This window comes from Lissotriton vulgaris, chromosome 11 (genome assembly GCF_964263255.1).
Source record: "Lissotriton vulgaris chromosome 11, aLisVul1.2, whole genome shotgun sequence".
In the NCBI taxonomy this organism is placed as follows: Eukaryota; Metazoa; Chordata; class Amphibia; order Caudata; family Salamandridae; genus Lissotriton; species Lissotriton vulgaris.
In genome coordinates, this window is record NC_141699.1 from 262,352,185 (window position 1) to 262,371,270 (window position 19,086).

Here is a 19,086-nt window from a genome sequence, read left to right on the forward strand (position 1 = left end):
GTCCGTTTGGTCAGGTGGCTGTGTTGATTGGTAGGTTAGCAATGAGTTCTCTGGGGTGGTGTTGGTGTGCAACGTTGCTGTAGATGTTTGTGATTTTGCTGTGGAAGAAGTTTGATAGATTTGTCGCAGAGTTGTTGGGAGGCAGTGATGTTGACAGTGGCTGAGGGCGAGGTGAAATACTTGATGATCAAGAAGATTTCCTTACAGCTGTTGAAGCTTCCTTCAAATGGGTCTACGTGTGCCTTTTCTTGGTGTCTCTTATTTGCTGATGATAGCAATGAGTACAACCTTTTAGGTAGTTCTGCTGTGGTCTTGTGGCTGGCTCTCCATTTTCATTCTAGCTTTTTTGAGTGTTTGGTGTCTCTGAGGTCTTCTGTGTACCAGCTGCCCTGCTTGTTTGATCTACTATTCTTGTTGGGTTTGATATGTGTGAGGGAGTCCTCGCAGTTGTTGATGTCCTTGTTGAGGTCGTCTGTGGGGCTAGGTTGATCTGTGCTGAGTGCACTGAGACAGTCTGCTTCTGTGATTTTTCCCCTGCTGCGCCTTGGCATGCTGAACCTAGTAGGGGTGTTGACTTGAGGTGTGTTGATTTGTAAGTGGATGATGGAGTAGCCAGGCAATGTGAGCAGTTTGATGGAGTTGTGTTTGATACTGTTCCATATGATGAAGGGGTCCAGTGTGTGTCTGTGGTGGGTTGCTTCTGAGACAAGCTGGGTGAGTCCGATCTTGCTCAAGCTTTCGAGGAGTGCTGTGGAGCAGGGGTCGTTGTGGTCTTACAGGTGAAAGTTGAGACCACGGAGGAGAATGGAAGCTCTGGAGTCAATAGTGAGCGGAAGGTCGAGTTATGTGATAAGGTTCATAAAGGTAGTTTGCCATCCAGGTGGTCGGTAGGTGAGGGTTCCGTTCGGAGTAAAGTTTTCAGAGAATTGCATCTTGAAGTGTAAATCACTCAGCTCAGATGGCTTTATCTAGAGTTGGTTAACCAAGCGCAGGGTGGTTACTTGTGACTAAACATGTCCTCATGATTGACTTTTGTGCTCACGAAGGCTGTTCCGTCCTTAAAATTAGAAGATACCACCATTATACACTGCCTCAAAAAGAGAGCTAAGTTGAACCTACAGTTTGAGCTTTCATAGAGTTTGTGATATAGAGTGAATGTTGTTTAAATAGCAAAAACGGGGTTTCCAAACCCCTCCATCAACTCTTCTGATATTCCCTATCAGCATTATGGCCTATCTGTAATACTTATGCTGGAGAACCATTATTACATGTTAGTAACATTTACTTTACCTCAGTCTGGTCTTGGAACAGGGTGTTGTATGCATAGCTTTCCTGTACTTTTACTGCCCATGTATGCATTTCTTTATGCCTCTCACATTGTTGTTTGTTTTTGTAGGGCATTTTCATCAAAGATTCAAATTCTTTGGCTTTCTACAACATGGTAAACGGATCAGTCATTCATCTTGCCTTGAAGGAGAGAGGTGGCAGGAAGAAGTAGAGAACAGAACCAATCTGATGCTATCCCAACAGCAGTGATAGGATGCAACCCAGGCTGTACCACAGATGCCATTTCTCTCAACAGGGCCATTCCCACTTTGTGGTTAAACTTTAAAATGACAGCCATCTTTTGCTCCCTCGTTGAGTGCAATCTGGATATAAGGACTGTACTTCTTTCTCCAAAGTACCCTGGCACCATTGTCTTGCATCCTTTCTTTCTCCATTCCGTGCCACAGGTCCATTGTCACCGGGCTCGTGTGGTGCTTGACTTAAATCAGAGTGGCGGGTAAGCTCAAATCCTGCTGGCTTGCTCTATCATAATGACGAGATAGAAGTAAATTGGTTTTCTAGTGTTTCCACAACTGAGTTACACATTAATATCTGTTTAATTTTATTTTGACTTTGTGTGTATTATTAATTCCTGTTTGGTAACAGATTTGTGTTCTGGCTGACACCTTGTTCTGTTTAATGCAATCAGGGTGCTTCTGTCTCGCATATGTTCTTTTTAATGCAATCAGGATGCTTCTGTCTTGCATATGCTTCTAATTGGGTAGAATTTGTTTTATGTAATCAGTAGTCTACTTTGTTGGAAGATTCTTGAATTAACTTATTACCATGTTCGAAATGGTAGAGTTCAAGAACTAGTTAGTTGCTGTTGAAGTCGTCTGCATTTCTGCCATTGTATTGAAACAAGTATATATTGATGAAAACATGGACCCTGTAGCAGGATGTTTGTTTTTGCATATTTGGGGCTATATTTCATGATTTGGATATATTCCTGTTCCCACAACATTTGCAATTTGAAAAGCTGCATTACAAAATTGCAATTCTTGACCATTACTTTAATCTGGAGTCTCTCTTTTCGTACAAATTTTGATACGCTAGCATAGTTTTAAATCTACATTTGTACAATATTTTCTGCTTGAAATGTTTAACTATTTTATCTTGTTCTACAGGTCTTTTAGTTTGCTTTTGTAAAACACTTTAATAGTGATTTGATTGCTATTTCTTTCTGACATTCAAAGCAAGAGCACTGCGGCAGCAGGATCCTTTAGTGAAAACCTTTTGGACCCTCTGAAAACTAGCTAACTAGACTTGAGAAATCATTGAACAAACCATAGATAATACGAGTTCTGGCTGGTTATGTATGGATGGGAAAGGTGAAAGTTTTTCATGTTAAAAAAAATTCTGTTTTGCCGAAATAACATGAAAAAATGAATAAAGAAATGGATGTCAGGCTTTACTGAAAGAAAATAATGTTGATACTTTTATTTCCTTTAGCTCGGTCTCTTCTGTTTGTTGTATTCCATGCATTAAAACCGATTATTTTTAAAAGAGATGGTATCAATATTCCTAAAGTACTCTGGACCTCATTTTAATGCACATTAATCTCAATAATACATATTTAACACATTCTGTCACCTGCGTCTGATGCAATCCCTTATCTGTTCAGTTTTTAAGATATTTCACTGGTTTGAGACAAGTCGTTTTAGAGTGACTGGCACCCCAACCTTGGTTGTGGACCCAAGGCAGGAGGTTGCCCCTTGTCTGCCCTCCTCATGCTCCTAGTGCTAGAGCCTTTCGGTCACACAGGGTGCTTCTAGTCTGGACTGAGGTGCCATGTTGAGCAAAAAAACAGAAGATTTAGGCCCAGATCTCTGTACTGGGGTGAATGTATTACATTGTTATGCATTCTGTCCATCAACTATTGTTTTTGCATTTGTGACCCAGAGTGGGACAGGTATGCCCAGATGTGGGTCCCATGCTCTCCATGCCACTGGAGTCCAGCTCTCCTGCCTGAAGAGGGGTGAAACCCCGAAACCGGTCCTAGGATGCTTGTTTCCAGTCCAGGGAGGACCTGGCCTGGCAGTTCGTGCTGGACTGTCCCTAATGGGAACAGGGTCAAGCCTGATTTGCATATGGCTGGGTTCAGACTGGAATGGCATGATGAGCAAAAACACAATGGATTTAGGCGTAGATCTCTGTACTGGGGTAAATGTATGACATTTTTCTGCATTCAGTCCCTCAGTTGTCGTTTTTGCCACCCCGAGTGGGACGAGTATGCCCAGATGTGGGTCCCGTGCTTTTCATGCCACTGGAGTCAAGCCATCCTGCCTGAAGAGGGGTGAAACCCCGAAACCGGTCCTTGGATGCTTGTTTCCAGTCCAGGGAGTACCTGGCAAGGCAGTTTGGGCTGGACTGTTCCCAATGGGCACAGAGTCCAGACTGATTTGCATATGGCTGGGTTCAAACTGGAATGGCATGGTGCGCAAAAAACGATGGATTTAGGCCCAGATCTCTGTACTGTGGTGAATATATGACGTTATTCTGCATTCTGTCCGTCTATTGTTGTTTTTGCTTGTGTATGCTGATGATCTCCTGGATGTGGCTGACCCAATATTGGTATAAGTTGGATTTGAAGCATGAAATCTCTTCTAGATTCATATGTTTTGCATAATTCTGCCATCTAGTGGTTGGTTCCAGAAGTTTGTTTCCTAAATCATTTCTGTTGTCAGGTCTGATGTCTTCACCAGAGGTGACTCCAGGGCCCGACTGGCTGTAGCGGACATCGGGCGTTTCCACAAGAGGCTGGAAGGGTGGGGGATGGTTTTGTTACTAGGGCCGTTTTGCTGCAATATTTGCCCTCTGTAACAAAAACAGCTGTGCTTCACACTTGCAAACCCTGGGGGCTGGTCCAACAAAATTGCCTTCTTGGGGTTCCCAGTCCAGCCCTGGCGGCTCATTTGGGCCCACCTTCTGGTACCATTGAGTCTGACTGTATACAAGAGCAGAGGATTGATGTGGCCAGAAGTGAATGTGGTTGAGAATAGAAATAGGAATATCAGGAAATGAGACCCGGAAAATATAAACAAGAAGTTATTTGTAGCTGGTATGGTAATGGTAAGTGATACACTCCTATTAAACAGACAGAATTGTAAGTATTCCTTCGTAGTGATGTTTCTTTTATATTCGGACACCAGGTACGATAATGCTTTTCAGGCAGACTGCTGAATTGACTCTAAATTGAAAACTCAAAGCTTGGCATAACTTCATCAGTAAACTCAGCTCACTTCTCTCATTCAGGTATTAACCAATAATAATGGCACCTTCAGCACTAGTCTTTTTTTAATGAAGGTGTGTATACCCCGAAGACAAGATCAGGGTTGATACTATATATATATCTATATCTATATCATTGTGTAATGCTGAGGTACTTCAGTAATGAGCGCAAACTTCTCATTTTGTGTGAATTGCCATAGAAACTACTAACATCCAGTATACATGTTCTGCCTGCCAAGACACCATAAATCGTAGGCTTGTTTTTCATGGTCTATGTCGATTAGGAATTTGGCCAGTAGAGACAATCTATTTAGGTAAACTAGATGGCGGCTGACATGGCAGGACTGGAAGTTAGAAAAGTAGAGGCAGGGTTCTGTGTCGGAGGAGATAAGGTTTCTGCAGAACACAAAGACTAAGACCCAAGGAAGTTAAACCAGAGGTCGGGGAACACCATAAAAATGGCTGAGTCCTTGCAAGCACACTTCTAAACATGAACTGAATTGCATCTGGATTCTTCCAACATATGTTCTTTATTTTACAGAGTTTTATATAGCGCAAACTAGACCCGAAGGTATTGGGTGTCACAGCACATTACAAAGCATCAGTTTTGTTAAATGAGGACACATTCATTTTTTTGTTCGGCACAGGGAGATTAAGTTATTTGCCCAGAATCACAGGATGGTCAGCGTCATTGCCAAGACTCGAACCTGGTTCCCCAGATTCGAAGTCAACCGCCCTAGCTGTTAGGCCAACTCATCTCCTCATTAAAAGCCTGTAGCCAACAAGAATTTCAACCAGCTTCTTCGCATAGGCTTCCTCAGGCCTACTATTGAAAGTAAATCTTCTTAAAGTCCCAAGATGAAAAGGAAATGTTAAGTAGATCCATTGTCCATTTATGTCTGAAAGAAACAGGTTAGTGTTAGGTTCCTTAGAATGTCCCCAGGTGTCGGACTGGATCCGGAAAGTTTGGCGTAGCAGTACCCCTGCGCTTCGGTTGGCGTTGTCTGAGGCTCTGCGTCCGTCGTCTGTGTCGGTGCCGGGATGACGTCGTCGGAGTACTTAGACGCTGCCCTCGCGCGCAGACGTTGGTTCTTCTTTTTTCTGTGCCGGCAAACTCAGATCTGGAAAAAGCAGTACTTCTTAGTCAATTTCTGACTAAACTTTTTTGATCTCTTTTGATCATTTTTCGAGTCTTTAAGACTCTCGGTGCCGATAGGGATGCCTGGGTTCAAGCCCTGTGCCGATTGTAGCCGACTGATGTCGGTTACCGACCCCCACCGTCGGTGCATCTATTGCCTTGGGGCCGACCACGACGACAAGTCGTGCCCTGACTGCCGGGCCTTGACGTCGAGGGCTAGGCGGGAGCGGTCCCGTAACCGCCTCAAGCTCCGGCAGTCCCTCCGCGCCGTTCACGGTCCTGGTCCAGGAGGGGGTTGAGGGACCGGTCGCGGGGCTACAGTCATTGCAGCTCGGCGAGTCGTCACCATTCGTTGGGCTCCAAGTCCTCAGGTAAGAGGCACAAGAAGTCGAAGAGATAACATCGCTCTTCCGACTTCCCCCGACGCTCGCGAGATGCGGCCGGGGGTTCGGGCGACACCGCCCACGCTGCTCCGCCAAAGGCGTCGCAGCCAGCTCCATACCCACCGGTCCCTGGGCTGAACGCGACGCCGGAAATCGAACCCTTCCTCATGGCCATAAGGTCGTTCTCTCCTCTGTCTGGTCCCGCAGTGGTGCCTTTGGGCCCCGCGGGCCCGTCTGGGGGCCCAAGCGGGCCGAGGACTTCAGCCCCAGCGCCGTCGGGTGCTTCGGCGCCGTCGGTGACTTCGGTCCCAACGCTGCAGGGCCCCACTGGATTTAGGTCCGGATCCGGGTCGCCGCTGGTCGACCTTACGACCCCGACCGCCAGGGTTTCGCCCTCTACGCCGTCCCCGGACGATGTCGTCCCCGGTCCCTCCCTCGGTCCGGATCCGGCGTCGCTCGACTCTGCATTCGACGCTGCATTCGACGCCGGGAGAAGAGCAATTCTTCTATGATCCGGCCCCATCCTTTGCACCTGAATTTCAGGGGATGGAGGGCAAGGAGGATTGGGAGGGATCTGAGGACCCTCTGGCACGGGTGTGCCAGTCGTATTAGGACTGGGCAGATGAACTAGGGGAGGCCAGTGGTCTGGACACTTTGCCCGACACTGGCTTCGTCTCCCCTCCTACCGGGACTACGGAGGTGGGGGCAGCTTACAGTGTGGTGTTGATGAGGGCGGCCAAGGCCTTGGCTCTTGAGCTCCCCGTCGCGGCCGTGAGGACTAACATCCTCACGAGGTCCTTAAACCGCAGGCAAGCTTTCGGAGCCTCTACTGCCGTTTAATGATGCCCTTACTGACGTTCTGTTGGGCACTTGGTCCAGACGCCACCGCCCGGCCCCGGGCGACCCTAGCTTCCTGTCCACCCACCCCAATCCCGAGAGCCTAGTTATTCAGACCTCTAACTCGCAGTCGGCATTCCCGACTGCTCCTCCTGATCGGGAATCCAAAAGGTATGACCAGTTCGGAAAGAAGCTGTTCTCCTCACTTAGTTTGGGGTTGCGGTCGGTCAACACCGCTTGCCTTTTGGGATGTTACACCCACTCTTTGTGGGACACGGTTGCGGCCGAGCTGCCCGGAGGAGGCCCGGGTGAAGCTCGCTCAGGCCCTTGCGGAAGGGTGGGAGGCGGCACAGACCTCTATTCGATGTGGGCTGGATACCACGGACTCGCTAGGCAGGGTGATTTCCACGACTGTGGCGGTTCGCCGCCACGCCTGGCTGAGGTCCGCCAACTTTTCGGCTGATGTCCAGAACACGCTCATTGACATGCCGTTCGATGGCTGTCGACTCTTTGGCGACAAGGCAGACAGTGCGCTTGAGCGTTTCAAGGACTCCAGGGCTACGGCCAAGTCCTTGGGCCTGTCGGGTCAGCGCCAGCAAACTTCTGCCTTTCGTGGCCAAGGAAGGGGTACCCCCACACGTCCTGCCAGCCACAGGCTGCAAACTAACATGCAGCGCGGTGGCGCACGTGGTAACCGCCGTGGCGGTGCCAGGGGACAACGGCGAGGCCAGTCCACATCCACCTCCGCAGCATCTGCCTCAAAGCCTTCTTAGTCCGAGCTTTCAGGCCCATTTAATGCCAGTTGGGGGCAGGGTTTGCCATCACTTCCTCCACTAGCGCACCATCACATTGGACTGATGGGTGCTGCAAATCGTCTGAAGGGGCTACTCCCTCCCCTTCGAGGCGACCCCTCCAGCCATGCCACTGCAGTACCTCCGTATGTCGGGGGATCACTTGCAACTTCTGCAAGAGGAAGTTTCGGCCCTCTTGGCCAAGGGGGCCATCGAGCGCGTTCCTGGGCCAGAAGTAGGGTGTGGTTGTTACTCCCACTACTTTCTGGTTCCCAAGAAGGGCAAAGGGGGCCTACGCCCTATCTTGGACCTCCAGGACGTCAACGGCTTCCTCTGGAAGGAGAAGTTCAAAATGCTGACTCTGTCAGGTCTTAGCTGCCCTAGACCCCGGAGAATGGATGGTAGCGTTGGACTTGCAGGATGCATATTTTTACATCCCCGTCCTGCCGGCCCACCGCCGTTACTCGAGTTTCACGGTAGCCCACAAGCACTTTCACTTTACCATGCTCCCCTTCGGCCTTTCCAGCGCCCGTCAGAAATTCACGAAAGTGATGGCGGTGGTCGCAGCTCATCTGCGCAGATTAGGGGTGTCAGTCTTTCACTATCTTGACGACTGGTTGTTGAAGGTGGGCTTGCCCCAGACAGTTGTCAGCCATCTCCAGACTATGGCCGACCTCCTGCACCTGCTGGGGTTCTCCATCAATGTGCCGAAGTCACACCTGAGTCACTCTCAGAAGCTCCTCTTCATCGGAGTGGTTCTGGATTTGGCGCAGTTTCGGGTGTATCCTCCTGAACAGCGGGTTCGGGATATTCAGGCTCTGATTCAGATCTTTCAGCCTTTTTCCGTGTCTCGGTCAGGTTGGCGCTACGGCTTCGGGGGCTGATGGCCTCCTGCATCCTTCTGGTGCATCACGCCAGGTGGCGGATGCGGGCTCTGCAGTGGGACCTGAAGTTTCAGTGGGCCCAGCATCAGGGCAACCTGTCTGACCATGTCCTGATCTCGGAGGGCACTGCGAGACAGTTGCAGTGGTGGCTCACGGACCGCGATTGGGTCAGCGGCAGATCCCTCTCCCTACCCCAACTGGAGCACGTAGTTGTGAAGAATGCGTCCCTCCTGGGTTGGGGGGGCCACATAGGAGAGGCGGAGATCAGAGGCCTCTGGTCTCCGGCGGAGTCCCGGCTTCACATCAACCTTCTGGAGCTGTGGGCAATCCGGCTTGCACTGAAATCCTTCCTTCCCTCTGTCCGGGGAAGTGTAGTGCAGGTGTTCACGGACAACACCACCGCCATGTGGTACTGCAACAAACAGGGCGGGTGGGGTCGTGGACCCTTTGTCGGGAGGCTCTGCGCCTCTGGTAATGGCTGGAAAAAGCGCTGCGAGACCTCAGGGTAGCTTATGCGCTATATAAATGCAATTTTCATTTCATTTCATTTCAACATCGGGGCGTCACCCTGGTGGTTCAACACCTGGCAGGTTCCCTGAACGCCAGGGCGGACAAACTCAGCCGTCGGTGCATGATGGATCACGAATGGCGTCTGAACTCTGTCTCTTTCAGCAGTGGGGAGAGCCTTGGTTAGATCTATTCGCCACAGAAGAGAACGCGCAATGTCATCAGTTCTGCGCGTTGGAATTTCCAAGGCGGCACTTGCTCGGAGACTCTTTTCGTCGTGAGTGGAGCTGCATTCTGTTGTACACCTTTCAGCCTATACTACTTCTGCCCAGAGTGCTGAAGAAGATCATGCGCGACCGGGCATGATCCCTGTGGCTCCGGACTGGGCGCGAAGATACTGGTATCCCGAGCTACTCAGCATGTCAGTCGATCCCCCAATTTGTCTGCCTCTTCAGGAGGACCTTCTGTCGCAGCAGCAGGGGACGGTCCTCCACCCGAACCTGTCCAGTCTCCACCTCCATGCATGGAGATTGAGCGGCGACAGTTGAGGCCATTTTACATGCCCCCTGAAGTCTGTGATGTGATTAAGGCAGCCAGGCGTCCCTCCACACAATTCGGTATACGCCTGCAGGTGGAACATATTTGTGGCATGGTGCACAGCAAAGGCTGAGGATCCCCTTTCTGCCCCCCTTTCAGAGGTTCTCCTCTTTCTTCTTTCTCTTGCCCAGCAGGGCTCTGCTCTGGGCATTATCAAAGGCTACCTCTCTGCCATTTCAGCCTTCTTAAGGCTTCCTGATCAGCCTTCTCTTTTCAAGTCCCCTGTTGTAAATAGATTCTTGAAGGGCATCACTCGCATGTTTCCTCCTGTTCCTTTCGTGATGCCTCAGTGGGACTTGAGGAAAACAAAGGAAGGCTGGGCTGTTCCTGGGGGGGTCAGACGGTCAATGAGGTTTAGGAGGGAGTGCTCGTAGAAGAACTACCCCAGGGTATCCATTATGTTGGATATAATGGCCTCACACACCCTTGCGAGTGTCATGCTTCATCATAGGCAATGCTCCTCGTTGGGTAGGCGGTGCAATTCCCAACGGGCAACACCTCTAGGAGGAGCTCTTTGGCGGAGATCTTTTTAACCAACTGCCTATGGGTGAAGTGGGGGTGTGGGGCCAGGACAGTGTAGACGCTGTTAGTGAGGGTAAAATGAAGCAAGAGGTACCGGAAAACAACTTTATTCAGGTGGTCCTTTGCCTTAATTAAAATAAGGATTAGTCTGTACTCGCTGGAACTTAAGTTTCCACGTACGAGACAGTACTAAGGTGTGAAAGGTATGGTCAACATGTTTCTCGCTATACGTTCATTGACATGCGATTCTACAGGACCTAAAATGGAGCAGAACTACTGTCTACAAAACATGACTTACATAAGTGTCAGTTTACCAAAGCACAACATTGTACTACCTGTTTAACACTTTCTCTTGCCTAAAATGGGAGACAAATGTGACCGTTACTACAGGTACGTGACAAGATACATTCCTCAAAGTGACCGTGAGCACACTGTGACATGGTGACATACTAGTGAATGTGCAGCTAGAATGTGAATAAAACCAAAAGTGGATACTCAAATTGCATAACCGGTAACTAGCCCCTTAAATGAGTATCTAGAGAACAATAAAAACATTTGCAAGCAGCCGCATTCACTCAAGGTGGGATACTAGAGCATCCAGTGAGACCAATGTACGATTTGACTCACCTAATAGTCAGAGTTTATAGGTGTCAGCAGTGCCCAGCGGGTCAGACATCAGGGGTGAAGCCAATTTAGCTTAGGCTGGGGAGAGGTAAAAAGGTGTTGAGATACTCAAATTGTGAATCAGAAAAAGGGGTATGTTCGACATCCATTGTACAATGAAGCCAACTGATTATCTGTGTACTGGAAACATATCACTTGTGGTCCTGCACAGTGTAGGGCACTATTAGGAATAGAGTCGGGTGCTAGTATACATTTAGTATGTGCCGTTTATGAAGCGTTTGTATAGCAGGTGTCGGGCGGTGGAGTCTGTTCACATAGCCTGTCAAGCGACAGACCGTGTCGGACCACCCTATACATAGAAAGATATGGGCTAGAAAGTCAAGGGTTAGTAGTGGGTCCATAATGATGTTGTTCCTTTTCTAAGGCATAGGGCCGTACAGGAACCACCTGCTATGCTGCATGTGCTCCGCGAGTTTGGGTGGGACCGGTGTGTAATATACCTGAAACATAGCCTCATGTAACCAGATAAGACTGCAAGCACACAAAAATAACACCTGCAGTCACGGTAAACTCTTTCCTGATGTAGCCACTGAAGTGATGCCAGCGGTGGCCCCTCCGAGTCAGTAAATCGGTCGGGTGTTTGTAATATCAGTAATGCTAGATATTAAATAAAAGTAAACGATTTAAGCCAAAGCGCGTTTGTGTGTGCAGGAGCGCAAGCAGTTTCATGAAAGCCCTTGTTAACCCCGGGACGCGTGGAGCACGCTCCCCATCGAGGTATCATAGGAGGCACTTACTACTTCCGCCTGTGTCCGTTCGTTATTGCCTACCCCTCACCGCCGGGCCCGGATAGTGAGGAACCGGTAGGGCGACCATGGAGATAAAAGGGAGTGGGCGTGGCTGTGCTCACAACCGGGACCGTGCGTCATTTGTAGGTCATGTGACAGCGGCTGCGGTGGCCATTGCAGAGTGGAAGACACATTAGGATGTACAACAGTACACTTACAAATTCTATATGTAGATTTCGTAAACAACTAAAAAAAATCATATCCGGGTCATACGCGGCAGCACAAGCTGCGCAAGAGAATTATAGCCTAAAGCAAGGCATATTCCCCCTTGCCCCTGTTCCGAAGAAGTGCCTTCTCAAGACACTTGAGGTACAACGTGGCCTCGCATCTCCCCAAGAAACAGGTCATAATATTGCCTATTTCTCACATGGTAAGAACCATATTGTTGTATATTTTCACCACTTCATATCTGTCACTGGTCCTGAAGAAAGCCCACCGACCTACATAGGTGACCGGGGCTGAAACATGTCGACCTTCTTTTAACATCACCAATTTTGAAAGTGCGCTAGAATTCCTAACAATTCCATAGCCGCCGTAATTATTCCGAAAGGACTACTTGAATCCAGACCTATTAAAGTTTCCTTTCTGGCCCTCCGAGTATTTTAATCCCTTCCTGAGCACTGCCCACTATTCATGATCACTACTGTTTTTAACGAGGGTATATACCTCCGGGTGGAGGTTGCATAAAAACTGACCCCAGGATTATGCACACACGTGTATGAAAGAGCGGGAAGACAACATATACCGCTACCGAAACTTTACCAACACGTGCATGAGGGTCTTTTAATTGTGAGACACCACGTACCTACCTGCATACCCGGGTTATGCAGGACAAGAGATCCTACCCCCCATGATTATTTGAGTTACATTAGGGAGACTGAATGGATCAGAACTCTTCCTCCCCCCTTTTGATCATTTGATCATTGCAGAGTGGAGCCATAGGGTATTCCTCAGTACGTAAGGTATCTCAGTGCACTGTCTGTGCAGTCAGTAATGTGCCACCCCCGGTGCACCGGGTCAGCAGCAATTGCCCAACGTAGCGAAATAAACAAAGAGTCCCCTTAGTGGGTCGCGATTGCTTACTACAGTGATAGTAGGGGTGCAGAATGTAATGAGGAAAATATCCCAGGATAGTGTGGTACACAGTCCTCAGAGTGCGCTCCATGGGATATCCTCATTCAGCCCCCGGGTGTCCGTTGCTAGTCGGTGTAACCACCTCTGTTCCTTCAGGAATAGGTTGTGTTTGGTTTTGTTTGAAGTGGCTTCCAATACTAGCCAAGATAGTGAGTCAGTCGTATGGTTCTGTTCCACGAAGTGTCTACACATTTTAGTATTAGTCTTTTTGCAACGGAAGTTGCTCCTGTGCTCAGAGACGCGGGTCTTAATGGGGCGGGTGGGCATACCCACATATTGTAGTCCACAGGGGCACCGCAGTAGATCTATGCAATTAGATGTATTGCAATTGGTGTGTCCCCGTAACTCCCATGTAAAGATGTCTGTCAGTTGAATCGTTTTATGTATTGCCGTAAACGGGCACGCACTGCATGTGCCACATGAGTAAGGTCCCTTCACAGGTGGTAATTGCCACAAGGTTGTCTGCTTGGTTTTATCGATAATGCATAAAAGGATCGGTAGTGGTGTATCCAAAATTGGAAAAAAACGCACATACACTAGTAATAGTATATTGGAAAACAAAGCTGGAAAAGTCAATACAATCTTTTAAGTGTCAAAGACGGAATGCTACATAGACCACTACCCCCAACACCAAAGGGGATCAAAATGTCAAAACAAGATTGACAAATATACAACTAGACAAAATTGGTCAAAGAGAGCACAATCCTAAAGTACATGTACATATGAGACTAATTGGTTGTATAGTCATAACAGTATTAGATCTGAATATAATTTGTAGATTGTAGTGTAGGACAGAACAGATCAGTAGATAAAGTTCATGTTTGTATCATCTTTTTCTTTATTAGAAGATCCATAAAAATGTATTTTTTTTTCCTTTTTTTCTTCTTCAGTCGATAAAAAGACAGCCGACACGTGTTTCGTCCGTACTCACAATAAGTACTCAGACTTTTTCAAGGCTGTAAATACAAGATAAGAAAATATATACACAATATTACAACATTGCAAAATAGTTCGTTTTTAAGGAGACAAGCATTTAGCGGGCCTAAGCATTACATAAATAAGAAATATTCTAGTGGTAATAGGTAAAGCATAAGTCACCAAAAGAAGCCAGAAACGTGCTAAGTGATAAAGAAAAACAGATCATGTGGTCTTATAAGAGAAGAAAAGAAGATCAGCTACCTAGTGAGGACAATAGTGTATCCATTCAGTAATAAACACCCAGTATGAACATAATAAGGAATATAGTCAGTGCAGAGTAAGACTCTCAACAAAGAAAACACCATATTCAGAAAAAAGACTGACCTAATAAAGATGGATTATACGGCGCATGTGTCATCAAGTCATACGATTGTGGCCATGTCCATAAGGCTCCTAAGTCAAATGGGAAAGAACGGGGTATGCATAAACACAAAATCAAATGTAATGTGAGGAAACCACAAAGGGCACAAAGGTGTCAGGAAGTGATTGATACACACATATAATAAGTCAAGAAGGATTATAACAAGTCTGGGTCATATGACATATACCTGAATAAAAAATTGATGTAGTTAAGAGATAATACCGGATGCAAAGGTGGTAGAACATGACTATAATAATATGTTAAGTACAAGAACTCTCACCAAAATAAATAACAAGAGTCCAAAGTATCCAAATGAGCCAAGCGCAGTAAAATGACGTTGTAGGTGGAAAGGTAAGGTTACCAATTCGAACTCTATAAGACAAAATATAACCTTGAATAAAGAGCATGGTATGGAATTAAATACACTGGGATATATCCCACAAGAACATCAGTTCATGATTCGATGAACAATTAGTTAGAATAAAGTCTAGCAAGGAGTGCTAGTGATGTGGCTAGTTACTGAAGATCAAGAACTTCCAAATCAATCCAAGCGTACTCATCTATAAGGTAAAAAGTTTACATGAATATCTCGGCTCTAGAGCTCGGTCTTGATGAAGTAATGCTATCTCCATATAGCTAATTCAGATTGTATAAAAGTTATGAAGTCTAATAGTAAGGAAACTTTATGAGTAAAATGCTAAGAGCTGATCCATAACGTGATCGTATTCATGGTCAAATATACAAAACCAGCACGCATGGGAAACTCACCAGCACGAGCTAAACCTTTCCCTCATTCGGATAATGGATTAATAAAGAAAGAGCACAATTCATGTTCCTGTATGGGAAAATAAATGAAAATAATAAGCCACCGGTGTCCAAAGAAACGTGAATCGCAGAGCAGTCAACAAGTAACAGGCTGCAAAGTGCCTAGAACATAGTAATTTGTTAATGCCATAAGACCTGGGTCCATGTGTAGCTATCAAAATAATAGTATCAGACATAAGACACCCATGTCTCATATAGTACTAGTAACGGCGCAAGACCCAAACTAAATGTGTTTAATGGAATCTACAAACGTACTGCAAAGTGAGAATGCATACCCAGTAAGCAATGATCAATAAACTTCCACAATCGTTATAGCGGCACAATCCTGAGTCGAATGGCGTGTAATGAGTGAGCTGTTGCACAAGCGTACTGCAAAGAATATATAAAAAAACATGATAAGAAATATAAATCAACCAATCCCAACAATATAGAGACTCTGTACCCGGGAGCCAAGCTTACCTATAGAGTCGCCTCGGTTATATGTGAGGCTGTGAAGAAAACAAAACATACACGCCTGAGTAAAATAACGAGTATGAGTAATGGAACTAATCCGTCACAAGAATAACTAGCACCACGCACAAATGCGCGCTTACCGAAAAAGATGTGTCTGGCACCACCTGATACTGGCACCCTGCGAGATGCCATCCCCCGTCAAGCAGCCGTAATATATACGGAAGAAAAAGCGGGGCCGGTAATTGTAAAATCCCGCGCACGAAGCAGCGGAATAGAAATCGGACTAGAAAAGTATTGTAGCAGCAGTGAATGATGACTGCAATAGAGACAAGTGAATACCCGCCATATTGAAATTGGTAAACAGCACAAGTTAGATATGCAAGAGTAAGGAACGAACGAAAAATATAAAAACCTATAGATTTTAGCTCGCAATAACAAACTGAATGATCAAGTAGAACACTGATAGAAATGTAAAATACATGGATACAACCAAGTGAGGAAGAGTGTACTGGGGTAGGGTCTGGAGGGGAAGGAACTGAGTCAGAAAGGCTGAAATAGTGCTTTTAGAGAGGGTTTTATTTTTAAGTAAGCTTTTTTCCTTCGGTTTGTAAGTCTTATTCGGGCGAACTCATCAGGCTCCGTTCTGATGCCCTTTGGAAAAACAGGGAGTTCCAGGGTGTTGCGGCGTTGGCAGGGAGGTGTTGCAGCCAGAATGATGGTCTTTAAGCAGCCTCCAGATGATGTTCGGAGTACGCCGACACCAAAGAAATAAAGGACAATAAGTGGGACACCCGGAACACTTCTTGTTTAGGGACCGGGAGTGAGGGAAACCACGTGCCAAGTGTATTTACAACAAAAACGGCCTGTCGGTAGTGCTCGTGAGGAAGGGGTAAAGGGGAGTCGTAGGTGGATTATTTACACAGTGGGCTGGCCACTCCAACCTGCCCAACCCGCAACTTTGCCCCGTACCTTTGTAAGCCACACTCCTCCCGCGGGAGCGTGGCGGGGCACTTCGCCGGAATGTTGGCCTCCTGGCTTGTTGGATTCAGCTGGGCTAGTCGAGGCTTCGGTTTCCACGACACTTCTCTCCTCGGCACTCCGTCTCCACTCCACACCGCACTCGTCCTCCGGGAAATTGCCGTCCGTCGTCTTCCGGGAGCCTCCTCCTTTTGGCGTGGTGACGCTCTGGATGAGCGGAGTCTCACCTTCGCGGCAATCAGTCTTAAAGGTGTGATGTTCCTTTTCCTCCTCGCATCCCCAAGGAAACACAGAGTCAGCGGTCGGCCAATCCTGCGCAGAATGGGAAGTAGGTTGCTGGATGGAATGAGAAAGGGGCAAGAGGGGAACAGCTGACCACCAGTCACGAGCAATGGACTCCTCCTCACACTCTTTGTCCTTACAGGGGTGACACGCCCCTTCACACACCTCCCCCCCTGGAATCTCCCGAGCGGGGAGAGGAAAAGCCCGGGATAGATAGTCTGCATTGCCGTTAATTTTGCCTTTTTTGTGTTGCACTGTAAAGGAATAGGGTTGAAGGGAGAGGAACCATCTGAGTACCCTGGCGTTTAGTGTCCGGTTCTGATACATCCATTTTAACGGAGCGTGATCAGTTTGCAGGATGAAGGTCCTCCCTTCCAGATAGTATTGAAATTTCTCGACGGCCCATTTAATGGCAAGACACTCACGTTCTACAGTGGAATATCTACATTCCCTGAGGAACAACTTCCGACTGGCATACAGAATGGGATGTTCTACGCCATCATCGCCCAGTTGTGATAGAACAGCGCCTAGCCCTACATTGGAGGCGTCAGTGGCTAGGACGAAGGTTTTCTCAAAATTGGGAAACTCCAGACTGGGACAGTGGTTATGATGTTTTTTAGCTGTTGAAAGGCATTCTGTGCCTCACGGGAAGGATGCTGTATCTCCTTCGATCTGATGTCCTTACGTAGGAGATCCGTGAGAGGTGTAGCGACTTCAGCAAACTTAGGGATAAAGCGTCTATAATATCCAATCAAATCAAGGAATGCTCTTAGTTCTCTTTTGTTGCTCGGGAAGCCAGTGTTTTGAATGGCCTTTATCTTCTCCGCTTGTGGCGCGATCGTGCCTTCTCCCAGAACGTATCCGAAGTAGTTAACTCTTGTGAAGGCTGCACAGGACTTTTTCGAGTTGATATGTAAGCCGGCTTGTTGTAGTGCCGACAAAATGATACTGACGTGTTTCAGGTGCTCTTCCCATGTTTTGCTGTAAATTACAATATCGTCTAGCTAGGCTGAACTGAAAGACGAATATGGTTTTAACACACAGTTCAGAAGTCTCTGAAAAGTGGCAGGCGTGCCAGGTAATCCAAAAGGAAGGACCGTAAATTCATAGAGTCCGTCGTCTGTGATGAAGGCTGTCTTCTTTCTGTTCTCTTCACGGAGGGGCACTTGCCAATACCCTTTTGTAAGGTCAAGGGTGGTGATGAATACAGCGTCTCCCAGTTTCTCTACCAGTTCGTCGACCCGGGGTATGGGATATGCGTCAAACGTAGAAATAGCATTTAGTGCTCTGAAATCCATACAAAATCTTTTGGACCCATCGGGTTTCGGAACCATCACGATTGGGGAGGCCCAATCACTTTTCGACGGCCGGATCACACCTAAATTCAGCATGTCCAAAACCTCTTTTCTCATGGCTTCTCGTCTGGACGCATGGATCCTGTAAGGCCGCTGCTTCACTATTTTTCCGGGGGTCGTCTCAATACAATGTTCCACCAACGTGGTCTTTCCAGGTAAGTCGGAAAAGATTGTGGACAAGGGTCGTAGAACGTCAAAGAGCTCCTCTCTCATCTGTTTGGTTAGATCAGGGTTGACAACAAGGTGTTCCAATGTTGAGATTTGTTCGGTCATCAGGGGGAGGACCAGGTTATCACCTCTTGGAACGGGTCCAATCCATTTCTTTAATAAATTAATATGATAGCTTTGTGTTTTCGTTGGAGAAAGCCGTAGTCTATATGTGGTGTCCCCAATAGTTTCCACTACTTCATAGGGTCCTGTCCATTCCTTTTTGTTAGCAAGGGAGGGCAGGAGCACCAACGCCCATTCCCCGACATTGAGCCTTCTCAACTTGGTTCCTCTGTCATAATATCGTTTCTGTTTTTGTCGTTGTTGTTCTAGATTAGTGTCTGCGAGACTTTCAGTTTCCCCAGTTTGGCTCTTAGTTGGGATGTGTACCCCAGGAGCGTTTTCTGTTCTTCTGCCTCCTGGGTTTCCCATGTCTCTTTAGTGATCTCCAATAATGACCTGGGGAGGCGTCCGTATAAAAGCTCAAAAGCTGAACATCCAAGACTGCTCTGTTTTTGAGCTCTAAGCACATACGATGCCAAGGGAAGTAGACGGTCCCACGCGGGCCCTTCAGTGGATAGCATTTTCTTTAAGGTGGACTTCAATGTCTGGTTGTATCGCTCCACCAGACCATCCGTCTGGGGATGATAGACCAATGTTTTTAGATGTTGTATGTTCAAGGTTTTACAGACTTCCTTCATCATACGGGATGTAAAGGGCGTTTCCTGGTCTGTGAGGACCTCTTTAGGAAATCCTACCCGTGCAAACAGTTCCACAAATTTTTCGGCAACATTGGCGGTGGTAGGGGCCCGTAAGGGAAACGCC

At 47.3% G+C, this 19,086-nt stretch overlaps 1 protein-coding gene across 1 annotated transcript in view; it reads left to right on the forward strand.

Moving 5' to 3' along the window:
* SF3A1 (splicing factor 3a subunit 1) overlaps positions 1 to 2,751 on the forward strand; it is a 213,310-nt gene extending 210,559 nt beyond the window's left edge. Inside the window, exon 16 of the mRNA XM_086943206.1 lies at positions 1,397 to 2,751. Coding sequence (XP_086799332.1) covers positions 1,397 to 1,498 — 102 coding nt within the window. The 3' untranslated portion in view covers positions 1,499 to 2,751. The remainder of the gene's footprint in view (positions 1 to 1,396) is intronic.
* Positions 2,752 to 19,086: the final 16,335 nt, after the last annotated feature.